Source organism: Marmota flaviventris, chromosome 14 (genome assembly GCF_047511675.1).
Source record: "Marmota flaviventris isolate mMarFla1 chromosome 14, mMarFla1.hap1, whole genome shotgun sequence".
Taxonomy (NCBI): domain Eukaryota; kingdom Metazoa; phylum Chordata; class Mammalia; order Rodentia; family Sciuridae; genus Marmota; species Marmota flaviventris.
Genome location: NC_092511.1, coordinates 53,507,200 through 53,522,728, shown reverse-complemented (window position 1 = coordinate 53,522,728; position 15,529 = coordinate 53,507,200). Strand labels below are relative to the sequence as shown.

At 42.3% G+C, this 15,529-nt stretch overlaps 1 protein-coding gene across 4 annotated transcripts in view; it reads left to right on the top strand.

Annotated features, from left to right (window-relative positions):
- Positions 1-15,529, top strand: part of Spred2 (sprouty related EVH1 domain containing 2) — a 122,306-nt gene that overhangs the window by 76,400 nt on the left and 30,377 nt on the right. For all 4 annotated transcript variants that reach the window (XM_071601651.1, XM_071601650.1, XM_071601649.1 and 1 more), the window contains one exon: positions 14,775-14,952. In XM_071601651.1, the coding sequence (XP_071457752.1) occupies positions 14,775-14,952 (178 nt within the window). The remainder of the gene's footprint in view (positions 1-14,774; positions 14,953-15,529) is intronic.

Sequence of the window (15,529 nt, the reverse complement as noted above, 5' to 3'; positions counted from 1 at the left end):
AGTCTTGAGATAAGAATGTACAGTTGGTTCTCTCTGTGCAGGCACACAGGACGAAGCACTGTCACGTTGTATCCCTTTCTGTTCATCTAGCCTTTTCAGTTCATGCAGAACTTCCATATACAGAGCACTTGACTCATTTAGGACATTGCTGGGTATAGGGTGGTATTTTCATAGTGCCTACAGGGAAGTGACTGTCCTAGAGAACCAGAACAACCTGGGAGGTGGTGTTCCTCTTGATTAACATTAGTTTGGGGACCCTTTTATTCTTTACATTAAATCCCAGCCCACAGCAATGGGCTTATGACAGACTTTCCAGTAGTGTGATTGCATCTGGCCAACAGGCAGGTCAGCATCTGTCAGTAAAGCTCTCTGGTAGAAGTTGCCTGTGGTCACTTGGCTGTCATGCCACGGGCTTTAGCCACCTCTGAAGGCAGGTCTTAAAACTTGGTTGGGTTCCCTACTGCAAGGATTCTATGGTGGTCAAGAAAGCCCAATTTTAGCAGCTTAGCCACCAAGGGTCTCAATTATCTGTGAAGATCATGAGTCTTGAAATAAAATGCCTTCTAGCGCTGCCACAGTCTGGTGGGCTTTGGAAGTTGTAGATAGCTCTGGTGTTTACTAGGGGTTCTTTTTGAATCAGGTACTCAAACTGGAATCCTCTCATAGAAGTTCAAGATGTTAAAACTGTGAGCAGGCTGGGTAACTAGCTGACCTGTACAGTTTCCTTACCCGGTTCTTTTATGGCAGGAAAGTAATTGAAGAGAATGTGTGTACTGAGTGGATAGCTCTGTTTTGTTGTTGGAAGGAAATTGCCCTTGTTGGTCAAATCCTGTCCCTCTGTGTAGTCCACTTAGGAGGATCACCGTGCAGAGGGTTCATGATCCTCCTCTGAGCCTGATGCTTGCCTTCACTGCTCACCAACAGTCAGTGAGTTCTTAAAAGAGAATCTTCCAGTACCTCTGAGTTTGGGATTTATGAACTGTTTTAGTCAGCTTTATCACTGCTGTGATCAAAAGACCTGTTAAGAACAATTTTAGAAAGGAAAAGTTTATTTGGTGCTCACAGTTTCAGAGGTCTCACTCCATAGACTGCTGACTCCATTCCTCAGGGCTTGAGGTAAGGCAGAACAACATAGTGGAAGCCACTAAGGACATCTCACCAGGAAGGGGGGAGAGAGAGAGAGAGAGAGAGAGAGAGAGAGAGAGAGAGAGAGAGAGAGAGAGCACACGAGCATGGGATGAACACACACAAGCTCTGCTCAACAAGAACAAAATATGTAACCCGAAGGCACGCCCCCAGAGAGCCACACCTTCAGCCACACCCTACCTGCCTACATTTACCACCCAGTGAATCCCTATCAGGGAATTAAGGCACTGATTATGTAAAGGCTGTACAACCCAATCTTTGCACTTCTGAACTTCTTACATTGTCTCACACTTGAGTTTTTGAGAACACTTCACATCTAAATCATAACATAAACCATAGCATTAATGTGGGTACCATTGATAAATTTGCATTTAAATAAGCCATTTGAACTTGGGTATGTAAGTGCTTTGTTTTTATTGGTCAGCTTGCTTTGTAGGCCTGAAGATTTCTCAACCGTGGCAGCCATATTCCAGGGACCCCAACCTGAAGGCTAATGCAGCAGTTTAAGAATTCCTCCTTGCTTCACTTTTCTCCCCCAAATATACCCAGATAGGAAAGTTCACAGTTAAAACCTGGCAGAGCAGAGTAGAACTAGCCATTCTCACTGGCAGTGGGGTTTAATATTTTATTAAATTCATTATAACTCAGTTTTCATGATTTCTTGGTTTTCAAAGTACTTTGACAAACCAGTTTTGCCCTGGGGACTTCATAATTGTGTAATGATACTTGCACTGAGAGAATGTATCTGTTAGTATGTCAGGGTTAGAGGTCTTTGTGGTTCAAGTTTTTTTTTTTTTTCTATTTGAAAGATGTTTTCAGTTGCATTTTACTGGTGAAAGTTTTCTGATCTGCTTTTGTGTAATATTTTCGTGGCATATGTTTGCTAAGTTCACTGGCACAGCTAATGAACTGTAAGGGCATTTTTTTTTTCTTTTTTAACACAAAGATGTGAAAAGGGACCTCAAAGGTCGTTTGGCCCCTACTCCTCGGTGTGCATATGAAGCAGCTGAGACTCAGTAATAGAGTCAGGCTGTGGTACCCAGTTGTGAGGAGTAAATGGATGGCAAGGTAGGCCTCCTGACATATCCCAGAGGAACAACTTCTGTTGGTGAGAAGCCACCCAGACAGTTAAGCCTGCTCTGCCACTCTCTTCAGCCCTTGTCCCTGGTCTGTAGCTGTGCTATTACTAATACCACTTCATTTCTTATAATTCCTTCACAGTCGCTGCCTTGCCAGCAAATCTTTTTTTTTTTTTTTAAAGAGAGAGAGAGAGAGAATTTTTTAATATTTATTTTTTAGTTCTCGGCGGACACAACATCTTTGTTTGTATGTGGTGCTGAGGATCGAACCCAGGCCACACTCATGCCAGGTGAGCCACATCCCCAGCCCCTGCCAGCAAATCTTAAGGTAACAACAAGAGTACTCTTTTTACATCCTTCAGAGCAGCTAGTATGGATACAGGAACTTTTTCACAACAAAGCCATTTAAAAGAAAAATGTAGGCAGAGGTGGCTAAAGAGACTGAATTCTCTATCTGTCCCTAATGTCAGTGACCTTGAACAAATCCTTTTCCCAGGCTGGATTTACATTTTTTCCCTATGAATGAGAGTGGTTTCTCTAATTGACTGATACAAGAAATGTGTATTCCCAGGGCCTGGAGAGGTTGCCGCAGGAGGGATGCAAGTTCAAGGCCAGCCTCAGCAATTTAGCAAGATACTGTCTCAAGATTTAAAAAAAGAAAAGAAAAGGCTGTGGCTGTGGCTCATGATTAAGGGCCGCTTGGTTCAATCCCTTCTGGCCCTCCTCTTTCCCAGTCTTGGCCCAGGGAGTGAAGACCAGCCCCACATTCTTCAAGGGAGAATAGATGTCTGGAGTGTTTTTTTGTTTATTGTGTGTGTTTAGCTTTTTATCTCTAGTGAGGGAGGTGACAAGAAGCCCCAGGGGCAAAAGAAACCAAACAATTAGTAATTCTTGCCACCTGAAAGGACTCCCATGTCCAGTGGATCTGCCGGGAATATAAACAATGAGGCTTGCAAAAATCCTGTCTATTGCTAGCACGATGTGCTGACTTTCCTTCCTTCCTGTGGGGTAAATGATCATCTCCTTTTGTTTAGAAGAGTTCTTATGAAGAACTAGCTTGTAAAAGATTTTGTAGGTTCAGAATTTGGCATTAACAGTTTAGTAATTTCCTGACCTTTTGACTATGGTTTGCTTGGGACTGGTGCAGGGGGTGTTAGGTTAAAATATATATATATATATATGTGCCCTGGGTCACAGGAGAAGGAACCAGACTTTACAGGACTGTTATTGGCATCTTGTAGATTTAAAATTCAAAGTCTCACTAAATACTTGAGCTTGTGGATTTTTAGGTACTGTTTCCTTTGTTTTCTCCAATAATGAGGAAAAACGCAAAACTATTCTGAGAAAGTCATGCACAGAAGTTCAAGGGCTACAATTTAAAGCCCTGAATTGGAGATTATTAACTTTAAACAACTCCCTTTGCCATTTGTGTTATGAAGTACCAATTTTTCTATTACATGTACGCTTTAATGTGGTGAGAGTTAATTTTGTTCAGTGATCCAATATTTCCATTAACTGGCCTTTGGGGGTTAAATGTGGATCGTAAATACCATTTGTGTAAGGGTGTGTAAAACAGAGGGAAAGGCAAAGAAAATTATTGCTTTCTGGGTAAAAAGTAGGAAAAGAAGAAAGGGTTCTCTGGGGGCGGGTTGTGTTGTTTGTTTTCAGTTGTTAGTTCTTTGAAGTTCATTAACTACAAACTCCACTGAACCCCAGGCTCAGTAGAGCAGACAGACAGTAAAAGCAGGGTCATAAACCTAGATTCAGACTTTGTGGCTCACCTCCCAGGGCTCCCTTGTTTCCATTTTTTGCCTTGTAAGCACCTGAAACTCAGCCCCCTTTAGGACAGACTATTTAGTCTGTGAGAAATGGATGCTTTCTTTTTGGGGGGGCTTGAATAAAAATAAGTTCATTTCTTGAAATATTTCCCTCATATTGTCCAGTGTGGTGGCACATGCGTATAACTTCAGTTATTCAGGAGACTGACACGAGGGATTGCAAGTTCAAGTCCAACCTGGGCAACTAGCACTGTATCAAAATTTTTAAAATAAACAAAAAATAAAAAGGTTTGGGGGTATAGCTCAGTGGAAGAGCACCTCTGGGTTTAATCCCTAGTGCATGCATGCACACACAAACAAACATGTATTCCTCGTGTCAAAGTTGTTTGTGTTTTAGTGATTTTTTTTTTTTTATGAAAAACTCAGAACTGACTCCAATAGATGCCTTGAATATTAATGAATTGTTAGGGTAAAATCTTCCAATAATTTCCTAAAATGTTTTAACTGACTTTAAAATATCCATGTTTGCATTTAAAGAAGCTGTGTATAATGCTATAATAAGTTAGTATTACAATAAAACATATACACATGTCTGTTTTTATCTTGTTACTTCAGTAATTCTAACAGGTAGGACCTCTGGGCCTTTCGGGTAAAGGAAAGTATGGAGGCAGATAGGAGAACATGGCTAGCTGAGTGGCCTTGTCCAGCATATGGAGTTTATTTACCTTGGAGGGAAAAGCCTGAATCTAATTCTCTATCTTGTGTCTGTATAATGCATACCTGGGACAGAGCAGAGAATTATTTGATGGTAGGCTTTTAAAAAGAAATGTTTCTTTTAAAAAAAATATCTTGAACTTTTTTTAATTCCATGGAATTCAAATTTTTTAAAGTTTTTTTTTCTTTTTCCAAATCTTATTACAGTTACTTTCAATTCTGTGGATTTGTTGTTCTTGTTGGTAATTAGTATTAAATTCCTGAAGTCGGTGTTTTCACATTCAGAAATAATTCTACTACCCTCCCATCCTCTACCCCAGCCCTGTACTGGGAATTGAATCAGAGATCCTTACCACTGAGCCACACTCCCAGCCCTTTTTATTTTGAGACAGGGTCTTATTAACTTGCCAGTGATGGCCTACAACTTGTGATCCTCTGTGCCTCAGCCTCCCAGGTCACTGGGATTACAGCTGTGTGCCACAGTGCCGCACTCAAAAATAATTTTAAAATGCATTCTAGGGCCTACTATGAAGGTAATTTACCCACTGAACTATGGAGATTTAACCTCTCCATGGTTGACCAAGACTAGGATTTAGGAAGCATATTATACCCAGGAGTCTCCAGTTTCTGGTCCCTCCAGGTAAAAAATGTTAAGATTTGGGCTGTTGGGTAAAAGCAGAACACTTTCAAATTTCAAGAAACACAGGTGACTTTCTTTGCTGATCGCATGTGAACCACAATCAAGAAACTATCATCCCTGTGCTGCTCCATCTCTCAACTTGACCTGAGCCCAGCTGGGCTGTCTTCCTGCTGGGCACATCATTCACCTCAAAAGATAACCTGCTCCAGGAAAAGCCACATGGGAGAGTGGCCAAAGAGCCATTTTTTTTTTTTAACCTGCCTTAGACACTACTTCTAAAATTGCCTCTTCAGGTGGTGAAGCTAACATTTAAACGCTTCATTGCCTGTTTTTTAGTGTCCCAGGTTTTAATTTGAGATTATGCGTGGCAGTGGCAGCACAGCCCCGATGCCTTTATCTCCCTTATGCCCCAAGTATAGGTGATCGATCACTCGTTGTGGATATGGGATTTCTAGTATTCTTGGGGTCTGATTTTAAATGTGGAATTCAAATGTGGACAAGAAAGATTATGTTGTCTTAAAAAATCACAGCTCTGTCCTTAAGACACTTTTGATATGTTAAAGTAAAATCAAGATTTTTTTTTTTTTATTAACATAGCAAAGAAGGAAGGAAGGAAAAGAAATGTGGTAGAATCCAGTTGAATCACTCTTCCTGTGTAGGATTTGTGCTTGTCCCAGACTGTAGGAGATACACACTTAGAAGTTAATTTAACAATTTAACAATTGCAAATTAAACAATTAATTTAACAATTGCATTTTGGACAGTGCAGTGGAGTGAGTCTAATATAACTTACAAACCTTGTTGAGAAGTAAGCCAGAGAGCAGCATTTTATGAGGGGCTTTCCGGCCTGCCTACCCACTGCCAGGCCGTGGGCATCTCACCTCCATTCACAGTCCCTGTGGCTTGGCCCCCAGTGCTGGGGCTCTGTGTTGGAGGCTGCTGTAGACCACTGTAGACCGGCAGAAATTTAAAGCCTCTGGGCCACAGCAGGTTTTCCCCAGCTCTCTAGAAGTGTCAGTCAGCTCGGGGATATCAGAGGGTCTCTAATTGTCTGCTGGTATTTCTCTAACAATTTCCTCCAAGGCTCCCATGTTTAACTTCCAGCTCTGATCTTTGTTCCTCTGTGTCTTTCTTCATTTCCTTTTATTGGCCATTATGGGTCACAGGACACAACAGAAAAGAGAGACCAGACTGGTGACCAGCACACTGCCTGGTACCTTCGCCTTGGGACCGCCCAGCAGAGTCTCCATTCCACTCCTAAAGATGTCTGGGAGTGGGCGCTGTGGCTGTGCAGAGGGTGATCCAGAACATTCAGTGCACCTGCTGCACTGGCTCCTGGGGTCTGAAGGTGTAGGGAGCATTCAGAGGTTGAAAAATAGGAATGTTTACAGCAAATTGTAATTTTTTTTAATATATATATATTTTTAGTTGTTGATGGACCTTTATTTTATTTATTTGTATGTGGTGCCTCACGCATGCCAGGCAAGCACGTTACCTACTGAGCCAAACACCAGCCCTATCAGCAAATTATAAAATTTAAAGGAAAATTACAGCTGTAATTATAAAATTTAAAGGAAAATTTTATGGAGGCACATAACCTGCTAAATCAGAGCTATATGTTAAACAAAATATTGGCATATAGTTTGGTGTTAGAATCACTTGTTTCTAAATACAGGTGTCCCCAGCCATGGCAGATTTTTTTAAAAAAGGAGTATTTTTATGAAAATTTCAATAGAAAAATAAAGATTCAAGAGGCCCATGCTAATAAATTTTGACTTGCTAGGAATAATTCTAAAGAATAATCTACAAATTACTAAATTTTATAATCATTCATATTTCCAGTATTATTTGTACTCCCAGTATATGGCCCTCTAATGTGCATCAGAGAACCGTGTGTGGGTGAGGAGATTTACATGCTTTGGTATAGCTAGGTAGCATCAACAGCATAGATGCTGGGTTTATCTGAGGCATGTGAGGATGAGGATGGAATGCCCCTTACCTCCCCCTCCAAGGATAGGACTTGGACACAAAGGGCACTGGTGACCTTGTAGAATGGCAGAACTTCTGGCGTGTGGCATAAGACTACAGTGGGATTTCTAAAATGTTTTCAATGGCTTCACTCAGATTCTGAGCCCAATACAGAGTGAAGGAAGAAAATCTATTAACATCCCCAAAGGGGTCTGTGATTGTCACAATATAAGCAGGTTCTTGGATAAAATTCAGGTCCCCAGTCATTAGAAAGCAAAGACCACACAGATACACACACACACCCCTTTTAAGAATCATGTCATTCTCAAGTTCTGTTTCTGAAAACTTACTCCATGGTGTGAATAAACTTTATGTATACAACCAGAGATATGAAAAATTGTGCTATATGTGTAATATGACGTATTCTGCTGTCATGTAACAAATTAGAATTAACAATAAATAAATAGTTTAAAAATATTTATATGGATTGTGAAGATAAAAGCCACCAAAGCCGTGTTGTAACAGGGTTCCCCTGCACAGGCAAGATTTCCTACAGCAGCTCAGGAAAGCAGAGACGCAGTGGAGTGGACTGATGAGCCTGCTTTCTTCTCCTCAGGTCTGTCACTGGCAAAGTGCTCCGGCACTGTGAGTTCAGACTACCTGCTCAGGTACATAGATTTTCTTACTAGCAGTTATTAGGGTAGGGCCGTTTCAAAGATGGCTCTCCAGGTGTATTTTGTGGTTAGTATCACTGACCTTAACTATCTGTGGGGAAGCCTTTTTCTTACTTAGCCCACTTTTCAGCTTTCCTAACTGATTTCATGCATACTGACCCCCTTTATGTTTAATGTTCAGAAAGTTTCTTCTCTGCTTCACGGTGCCTGCTCATCAGGATTTGAGAGGAAGGCTAACTTCTTTGCCAGACTTGCCTGCTGCCAGAAATGGCACTTTGCAAATAAGTCTTCTACCATTTGAATCAGTGATCTTTCCTAACCCTTTCCTGTAATGGCCTAACCGAACCATATAAACAGTACATATTTTGGTAATTAATATAAAGGCCTTATTTCCTGTGGCATTAAGCATGCAGGACATGTGTTCTGCCTTTAGTGGTTTGTACAGAGCAGAAAATGTTACTGCCATTCACAAAACCACATGACTTTCCTTGTCTATCAAGTCCAGAATATGTAAATTTCTAAAACCAGAGAAATTGACTTTTTTAAAATTCTTAACTGACATGTAAAATGAATACCCACAAAAGCACCACCCAGTTTAACAGATCTTAACCTGTACCTCTGACTTCTTAACACATTTGCTTATGCTGAAATAGTTTGTTGAGTCATTTTATAGAGATCACCAGATATATATACATGCATTTCGTATCTATATACATTTTACAAACATATAATTCTATCTATATATGTATGTAATTTGATGTGATCTAAGAGCCTTCATAAATTTATAAGCACAAGGAGGACTGGGGCGTGGGGATGTGATTAAAATAAAGCTTGTGTGCCTGACTCCCTGGAGAAAGCTGGTTATATTTGGCTCAGCTGGCGTCTGGGAGTTGGGCTGGAGAGGCTGGGATCTCTGGCTAATCCCTCTCAAGGTCTGGTGAAGTGGAGAAGAATGGAAAAGAGGCCAGAGGAAGTGAGTCTAATGTTTAGCATAATGGAGAGATAAAGGAGCCGTGTAATCAGATAAGGGCTGGTGATAAGGTGGGGGCCAGGAAGAATTTATGGGGCATATAAAAGTTCCAGTCTCCATTCCTGAAAGAAAAAAAAAAAATACTAAGGGAGGGGCAGGAGCAGAGGGCCAGCTCACAGATGGTCGAGGAAGTCTGCTCCTCCACAGGTGTGCCTGCCTACAGTGTGCCATCAAACCTGGTCTTTATGACAATGTCTTCTGCGAGAGGCCGGGTTCAGAGATTCTCCTGCTGTCTGACCCAGCATCCTCAGCCCTTCCACTCTGACAACTGAGAAGGCTGGGCGGTCTGTAAACCCACTCAGTGGCCAGGGGACAGGGGTTTAAAGGGCCTGTTTCTGCAATCAAAGCCAGCCTTTCAGCAGAAGTAATGATGGCTGCAACTTATCAAACTTCTCTGGCTCTGGCACTTGACCTTTATCACTGCTTTTAACCAGCAGGGTGGATCCTGTCTTCATTTTGCAAAGGAAGAAAACTGAAGCTCAAATAGCAATTTCTTCAGCTACTGAGGAGGCAAGGCACAGCTGACCTGTCTGCTTCCTTTGTTTATTTCTGTAACTTGTCCTTCAAATTTGGAGAAAACTTACAACATAAATGCTGAGATATTTTAGAACTTCTCCTTGGGGCTGCTAGTTTGGAAATTGTTCTTTCTTTGCTTTCCTCTCCTGATACAGGCTGTTACTTGCCTCTTTTTCATATTGAGTGACCATACCACACACACACACACACAAAAAAAAACCCTGCATGTTGGAAACATAAAGCTTTTCCTTAAATGGAAAAATCTCTAGTTCAGTCAATTTATTCATAAACCAGCCAAAGAATATGCTGTTGTTTGAGTGGTAGTCAAACACCATTGGTGATGACACTGGTTGTTTGGGGGCTGTTCTGGTCGGGTTCAGACCCCAGCTCTGCACAGCTGGTGTTGGGGCCTGCCTCTGGAGCCTCCCCATGTCCCCACCAGGCCACCGTGCAGCAGTTGCCAGTTTCAGCAACACATTGTGGTGGTTATTTTTGACAATGGTAGCATGTTTTGAAAATGTTTCTAAGGCATCCCGGCAGCCTTCTCCTTGCACAAATTTAAAAAACCAATCTGTCCTTGCCCTTCCGGCCCATCCTCCCCAAACAAACCCCTGCATCTGTTTTAAACAGATGTTGTTTAATTCTTTCCAGAAAGAGGGGGAGGGAAGGTGGGAAGGGAGTTTTCCTCTCTTCTACCTTTTGGTAGTAGAGTTCATTGTCCTTGCTCTCTGGGGTGGGGAGTGAGGTGCCCGAGTAACGTCAGTCAGTGCTCCATGGATGGGAAGCCATTGGCCAGCGGCCATGCAGCTGGACCACGCAGACAGCCCTCTCAGCTCTCAGTGCAACACCTCACCCGTGGCCTGGTTTTAAATAACCAGATGCCAGAGTTGTTGCCAGTGGAGACCAAAGGGGCTTCTTCCCGCCCGCCCCAAACTCCCTACCTCACCCCACACAGAAGTCTATGCTCTGGGGAAGGCCCTGCTGGGAGGAATCGAGGCAAGAAGCTGCCACAGAGCAAAAGCAGAGGCACAGGTAGCCTTTGTGGTCTGGAAGCAGAGGGTGGGGTATTTATAAAAATCTCTAATAAATGTGTTATTTTGGGAAATAAGTTTGTGGGACTAACAAGTAATGCAAGCCTCTCTTTTTCAAGTTTGCTTCATCCCCTCAAAGGGAGAACAGCCCCCAACTACAGCACGTACAAAGTCAAACCATATTTTAACAGGAGGTGTATAGAGTTTCAGTTCTTTCAGCTCACGTTGGCCATTTCCTGGGAAGATGAACAGATAGTACACTCATCAAAGATTTGAGACAGCTGTGTTGTACACTGGAGGATTTTTAAATCCTAGGTACCCTTAGTTTTTCTGGAATTAAGGGGGTGAAGGGGAAAAAATGAATGTTCTCCAAAGTTGTTCATATGCAACTAATCTGAACACATTATCAAATATTCTTATCTCTAGGATCTCGAAGTAGTGCATGCACAACCTGTGATTTTTGCATGTATTTCTACATGTGCAATTTGTCCATTTACTTGTTAACTAAAGTATTGTGGTTCATAAGCAAATGAGTACTGAATACTTTCTTTTTCTTTTTTTTAAACAAGGATTCTGTTAACTACAAATACATTTTTTTCTTTCTTCCTTTTTTTTTTTTTCCCCCCTTCAATACCAGGGATTGAACCCAGGAGTGCTTAACCACTGAGCCATATCCCCGGTCCTTTTTTATATTTTATTTAGAGACAGGGTCTCACTGAGTTACTTAGGGCCTCAGCCTCCAGAGCTGCTGGGATTACAGGAGTGCACCACTGTGCCCGGCTTACAAAATGCATTCCTTAAAACCTGTTTTATTGTGTATGTCACCTATTCATTTCATAGTCTATTAACATATCTCATTCTAAGCTCCAGGGATATTACAGTGAACAAAAGGGCAAAGTCCTTGCTCTTAAGAAGTTCACATCCTAGTAGCCAGACAGATACAGGCCAGGCAGGGTGAGAAGATGTAAGATGTTTTATGTAGGACGGACAGGGAAGTCTTCTCTAATGAAACAATTTCCAGCAGAGAACTGAATCATGTAAGGGAATGAGTCTAGTTGTGTAGGGGAGAAGGGTGGGGAATGTTGGTTTGGTTTGGTTTGGTTTTTTGTAGTACTGGGAATTGAATCCAGGGCTGCTCTACCACTGAGCTAATCCCCAGCCCTTTTTATTTTTTATTTTGAGACAGAGTCAAACTAAACTGTCCAAGCTGGCCTTGTACTTGTGATCCTCTTGCCTAGCCTCCCAAGTCTCTGTGAGATGACAGGTGTGCACCACTGTGGCCGGCAGGAAACAGGTTTTAAGAAGCAGGGATAAATAGCCAGTGCAGTGTCCCTGAGGCATGAGTGTGGCCAGTGGGACTGAAGTGGAATAAGCAATGGCCGCATTTTGGCTTTTCTCAAAATGATCTAGGAAGCTGCTGGAGGATTTGAATAGAGTCACAGTCTAATCTATTTTCTGGGAAATCAGGCACACGTGGAAGTAAAGATTCCAATTAGGAAGCAGTTGTGATAATCTCAGTGCAAAGTGATGGCAGGTATGTTGGGCAGTGTCAGTGGAGGTGGTAAAAAGTGTCTTTGGTATAATTGGAAGGGAGAATCAAAAGAGTGGGAGCATACTAGAATGAAGAGTTTGATCTGATACATATTGATTGTGATGCCTGTGAAACACCCAAGCAGAGAACTCAGAACTCACTAAGAGCTTCCTCCAGAAGAGGCCTGGATGGAAATGCAAATGAGGACACTGTTAGCATAGAGTAGGTAACTGGAGAAGTTGGCCCCTACGTGGATGGGGATGGTTTAGGCACCAGGGATGGTTTAGGCACCGTGAAGGAGGAGAGGCAGAGAGTACCAGTACCTGGTAGGCATGATGGTGGGTGCAAGGGCAGGGTCTCTACTGACTGTATCTGGCTTCTCAGTGAAACAGGCAAGCTCATCCATCATCTGAGAGCAAGGGAAAGGAGGCCAGTTAAAAGTCATCTTGGAGACAGAGTGGACAGCTGTAGCAGGATGCCAGTTAACAGATGATCACGACTTTAAAACAAGGCTTGTTTTAAAGCACAGTAGAGGGAGTGTTCCCCACACCATGTGCGGCAGCGTGGGTTGGAGCATGGAGTAGGTAGGTGGTAGGACTTAACCAGGTCAGGTTGTGTCAGGCAATCACGATGAGGAGAGAGAAAGCACAGGTGTTAAGGTTGTGTGCTGAGGAGTGTCACGGTAGATATCGGAGCTGAAGTTGGGTAGAGAATCAAAGTGAGAACATGAGGAATGCTGAGCAGGAGAAGGGCCTCAAAAGTGGCGGTAAGAACAGGCTTCGATGCCAGGTGATCACTGGAGTCTGGAGGGAGCTACAGAGTAAGGGGGTGATGGCCGGAAAGTGGGCTGCTTAAAATTGAGGCAGGGAAGTGGTGTAGACACTGGCGATAAAGTCAAGGGTTGACCTGAGTGTGGAGCACTGGTTGGGTACAGGATGGAGTCATTGGAGGGAAAGAATCCCAGAAGCTAAGAGGCCAAGGAATTGGAAGGATGCTCATAATCAGTGATAAGACAACCAAGAATCATGGCAGGATAGTGGTAGGGAAGAGGAAGGACAGTGAGCCTGGTTGCCAGCCTTTTCAGGGATGAGAGGTTAAGGGGTGACCCATAATTGTGGGTGGAAGAAGAGCATGGTCAGGTGTATGAGCTGCAGATGAACCCAGAGGAGGGCGAGGAGCCTGCAGCTCTGCTGAGTCTCTACCCCATGTGTGGGTTTGGAGGAGCCATGCTGCAGAGAGCAGCCTGGGAGACCGAGCCACAGAGGACCTTTCACTTCATTCAGGTTAATAAAGCAAAAGGAATATTCATGAAATACCTAGAGTACTCAAATTCACAGGGACACAAAGTACAGATGATGGTTGGTGGGGGCTGTCTGTGGAGGGAGGAGAGAATGGGGAGTAAGTGTTTTCACAGATACAAAGTTTTGGTTTGGGATAATGAAAGCGCTCTGGAGATGATGGGTGGTGGTTGAGGGTTGCCCGGGGGTGCAAATGTACTTAATACCACAGAAATGTACACTTAAAATGGTAAATTTTGTACAGTAGGTACAGTTTATACAATTTTTTAAAAACCAAAGGAATGGTCAGAGGAGAAGATGAGGAAGTTAGAGGTTATTGGATTTAAGGCCCATGAACTTGGTGGAGGAGGGCAGCTGGGTCACAAGGGAGGTGGAGCCATGTGGGGTCATGGAAATCCAAGCGACTTGTCTTTGGGTGAGGAGGTGAGCAGGAATGTGCAGCTGAGGGATGTCTCTGTCCTGCTGATGGTGGGACCAGGCTCCTTCTGAGATAGGGGACAGCCTTCCCTGGGGCCCAAGGCACAAGAGGGTTCTCTGTTACTCTGCATCTTTGTTTCCTAGAATCTAGCATAGCATCTGGCATACATAAGCTCTGAATATATGATTGAATAAAAAATGAATTCTATCCAAGGAAAGAAAACATCAAGTGAGAATTTAATGGCCTTGCTGAAAATCCAAATAAATTTCCCCAAAAAGTGATGAAGAATGAAAAGAAACTGGGATTGGTCTCTGAAGGAGAAAAGATTGTTGGCAAATGTGCAAAAGAACTTATTGCAAAATCAAAGTTCTAGAATGGAAAAAAATAAAACCATAAATAAGAGCCTACAATTGTGTAAAGGATATCTTGAATTAAAATATTTCCCCATCTATATAAATGTTTCATGCAGAATTTGTGATTTGGAAGTGGACTATCTTATTCTTGTGCTAAATAAGAAAATAATTAGCTTCATAAAGTGTTAATAAGACTTGCCTTTCATTATAAACTAAGTTTACAGTGAATATCCTCTTAAGTTATTAAGTTTGTCTTTCCAACTTACAAATAGATACCAAAATATAGAGATTGGCTCACTTATTTTTAATATTTATGCCCTGAAACTGGAGAATGAGATGCTTTGAATACTTCTTCAGAGACTCACAAGTAGTTGTTAATCACTTAGGTGTCTTTTTTTAAGGTACTTCTATGTTGAGTTGATGTGTTTTGTGTTTTCGCTAAAAAATCTTGAGATGGGTTGCCTCTCAAGATTATTACCAGGCACAGATTTTCTCTTAAGTCCAGAGAAGTGCTGGCTGGTGGTCATCTTGCATTGTGAAACATGTTCTGCAGCTACCAGACCATTGTCATGCCCCATTCTTCTTGTTGTCGTTTTAGTGACAGCTATATTGTGCGTGTCAAGGCTGTGGTTATGACCAGAGATGACTCCAGCGGGGGATGGTTCCCACAGGAAGGAGGCGGGATCAGTCGCGTCGGGGTCTGTAAGGTCATGCACCCTGAAGGCAATGGACGAAGCGGCTTTCTCATCCATGGTGAACGACAGAAAGACAAACTGGTAATGGCAGACATGCAACTGTGGGTTAAATTAGCAATGACTGATTTCTTTACGTGACATCATAGCGCTCTTCACTTAACTTTTTTTTTTTTTTTTTTAATTTTTTTTCTCTGACTTCAAACTCTTGCAAAAAACTTGAAAAGTTAGAATTCTGGAGCTGCTGTCAAATTTTAAAACATAACCCTCCCTTTGCAGTAAAGGCTCTTGACCACACACCCATGTTGTGTAACTCAGATGATACGGAACCTTGAAGCCAGAGTTTTCAAAATGTAGAGTTTATTCATGGAGCTTACCCTTGCATTTGGAAAGTAGAAATTACTTAAGAATGCAAAGGCACAGAGAAAATGTCTTCTGACATTTGGCTCCTTCTAAACAAGTGTTTATCTAAAAGATACCATAGCTTTTATTTCATAAGTAATGAGTAAAGCTTGTTTGGAAAAGAAGTAACAGAAAAGTAGTGGTATCACACTTCTGTAAATAATTATGCATGCTTATAAATAAATACTTGGGAGAGGGATGATTACTTCCCAAGAATGGATGATTGGTAGTTCTTAACGCGCAGGGTGGTGAAGGAGCT